This window comes from Sceloporus occidentalis, unplaced genomic scaffold (assembly GCF_023333645.1).
Source record: "Sceloporus occidentalis isolate IW3139 unplaced genomic scaffold, rSceOcc1.0.p SCAF_21, whole genome shotgun sequence".
NCBI lineage: Eukaryota > Metazoa > Chordata > Lepidosauria > Squamata > Phrynosomatidae > Sceloporus > Sceloporus occidentalis.
Window position 1 is genome coordinate 4,694,320 of NW_028317001.1, and position 3,181 is coordinate 4,697,500.

The following is a 3,181-nucleotide window of genomic DNA, read 5'->3' on the forward strand; positions in this document are numbered from 1 at the left end:
TCCTCCTCTTCCTCCTCCTCTTCTTCTTCTTCCTCTTCCCCTTCTTCCTCCTCCTCTTCTTCTTTCTCTTCCTCCTCTTCTTCCTCCTTCTCCTTTTCGTCCTCTTCCTCCTCTTCTTCTTCATCTTCCTCCTCCTCCTCTTCTTCTTCCTCCTTCTCTTCGTTCTCTTCTCCTCTTCCTCCCCTTCTCCTCCTCCTCCTCTTCCTCCTCCTCCTTCTTCCTAGCCTTGCCCTTCTTCCCTTCCTCGGATGTCCTGATGCGAGACCCAGCCTCCTGCTCCTCGTCCTCCTCCTCCTCCTCGTCGGTCTCCTCTTCCTCTTCGTCGTCTTCGATGGCGTACCATCCCTTCGCGGGGGCTCCGCGTCCCTCGGACTTCCCGATGTCGGCCTTCCTGGCGGCGGCGCAGCCTTCCTTCTTCCCGGCGGCGCTGGCCCTCCCTCCGGCCGTCTTGGCCAACAAGCCCTTGGCCACCGATCCCAGCCTGGCAGCCGCCGCCGCCGCCGAAGCCGCCCTGCAGGTCTCTGCCGCCCTGGGGCACCACCATCCCCACGGGGGGCACCCCCATCCCCATGCCCACCACCCCCACCACCCCCACGGGGGACACCTCCGCTCCCTCAAGAGCCTGGAGCCCGAGGAGGAGGTCGAGGACGACCCCAAGGTCACCCTGGAGGCCAAGGAGCTCTGGGACCAGTTCCACAAGCTGGGCACCGAGATGGTCATCACCAAGTCCGGAAGGTAAGGAGGGAGGACCACGGCTGGCCAGGACTGGCCCCAAGGGGACCCCGCTCAGGGACCCTGAGGACCTCTCCAGCTTCTCCGGCTCCTCAAGACGGAGACCCACCACCCAACTAGTCCTTGGGGGCCTCTACTCGGCCACTAAGCCCTTGAGATACTCCATGAGGAAACCAGGTCTTACCACCCTCGAAGGGGTCTACTCTGGGACTGACCAGTTGAGATCGCCCATAACAATAATAGTAGTAGCTAGACCCACCCAAAGGAGACCTGAGGTGGCATCTAGAGCACCATTTTGGGAGGAAGCTCTCAAATGCATCCATGGGTTGAGTTACCACCCAACTAGTCCTCGGAGGGGTCTACTCTGGGACCAACTAGCTGAGATAGCCCCTAACAATAAGAGTTACTAGACCTACCTAAAGGAGACTTAAGGTGGCATCTGGAGGACTTCTCTAGCTCCATTTTCAGCTCTTAAATATAGACAAGAAACCCACTACTACCCAAGCAGCCCTTGGAAGGGTCTACTCTAGTTGGGACTAACTAGCTCAGACAGCCAACAGTAATACTCATAGTAGCGTAAATTCTGTTTGCAATCATTTCTGTTGCTAGACCTACCTAAAGGAAACTCAAGGTGGGATCTAGAGGACTTCTCTGCCTTCCTTTTGGGAGGAAGGTCTTAAAGACAGAAAAGGAATCCATCTCTGGGTCTACTCTGGGTCTACTCTGGGATTAAGGAGCCGAGAGCCCAATATCAATAATGGCCTGGATTCTGTTGCTAGATATACTCAAAGGAAACTCTGTGTCCAATCTAAGGGGTTTATTTAGCCGCCTTTTATCCCATTGATATAAAGTCCCTTAAATAGTTACAATACATATGGGTTGACTTAGCATTCAGTCATTAACTGAATGGTAAGTCAACTCTGGGACTAACTAGCTGAGATAGACAACAACAACAACAACAACAGCTTGAATTCGGTTGCTAGACATAAAGTAAACTCTATGTTGAATTGGACTATAGACTCGAAGGTGGGATTTAAACTCCCTTACATAAATTAAATACGCAAATCTATGGGTTGACTTACCATTCAACCCTTCCTCGAAAGGGTCTACTCTAGGAGTAACTAGTTGAGATAGCCAACAAACAGGACAACAAGGAGAACAGCCTGAAATTCTGTTGCTAGACCTCCTTAAACTTAGACTCATGGCATCAATTTAATTACGTGCAAGTATTCATTGAATGGGTCTACTCTGGATGGGCCACCTAATAATAAAATAGTAGTAGTAATAATAATAATAATAGCCTGGGCTCTGTTGCTAGTCTTACCTAAAGTAGACTCATTAAATCAATGGGACTTACCTATGTGTTGATTTACCATTTCAACATTGCATTGAACTGGTCTACTCTAGTTAGGACTAACTACTCAGGGCAGCCAATTATTACTATTAAGCTGAATTCTGTTGCTAGACCTACCTAAAGTAGACCCTTTGGATCTATTGGACTTACCTAGATGTTGACTTACTGTTCATCTATTCATTGAACAGTTCAGATTAATTAACAAGAATCCAGATAATAATAATAATAATAATAGTAGTAGTAGTAGTAGTAACCCGAATTCTGTTGCTAGACCTACCTAAAGTAGACCTGTCCAAACAATTGGATTTGCCTGTGTGTTGAAGCACCATTCAACTATTAATTGAAGGGTTTACTCTAGTTGGGAAAGCCAGTATTAATACTACTACTACTACTAATAATAATAATAAGTAACAACCTGAATTCTGTTGGTAGACTTACCTAAAGCAGACCCATTGAATCAACTGAATTTCTCTATGTTGACTCACCTATTAATTGAATGGGTCTACTCTACTCCGGAAAGCCAATACTAATAGTAATACTAATAATAATAATAATCAGTAATAACCTAAATTCCGTTCCTAGACCTACCTAAAGTAGACCCATTGAATCAAAGGGATTTACCAATACGCTGACGTACTATTCGCTCAACTACTCTAGCCGAGACTAACCCAAAGGAGTCTAGCTAGCAATAAAAGTAGTAAAAGTAGTGCCAGTAGTAGTACAGTCAATAAATCAACCCACTAAACGGTGGAGTAAATCGTTTTTTGCTGGACTCGGCCCTCAATAAGAAATCTAAGCGCGCACACATTGATTTTGATAAGGATATAGATCTAAACTTACGCATTTCGGCTCACAACACACCAACCTGTTACACATTTACTACACATCACATTCACATTGCTACACATTTACCTGGGTTTTACTTCCAAGCGGGTTTAAATCTTCCTCAACCGTCCCTGAATTCGGTGAGTTTTTTAACTTTGTAAAATTATTAAGTGAGTCTTTTTATTTTTGGCCGCAGAAGGCTTCCCTCCCTTCCACCAAAAGTAATATTTACTAAGGGTTGCATTTTCAGAGTGAGTATTTTAAACCTCC

General features: G+C 46.3%; 1 protein-coding gene across 1 annotated transcript in view; it reads left to right on the top strand.

Annotated features, from left to right (window-relative positions):
• The first annotated feature begins 269 nt into the window (after positions 1 to 269).
• LOC149301465 (T-box transcription factor TBX2-A-like) overlaps positions 270 to 3,181 on the top strand; it is a 28,976-nt gene continuing 26,064 nt past the window's right edge. Inside the window, exon 1 of the mRNA XM_089484379.1 lies at positions 270 to 735. Within this exon, the coding sequence (XP_089340505.1) occupies positions 332 to 735 (404 nt within the window). The 5' untranslated portion in view covers positions 270 to 331. The remainder of the gene's footprint in view (positions 736 to 3,181) is intronic.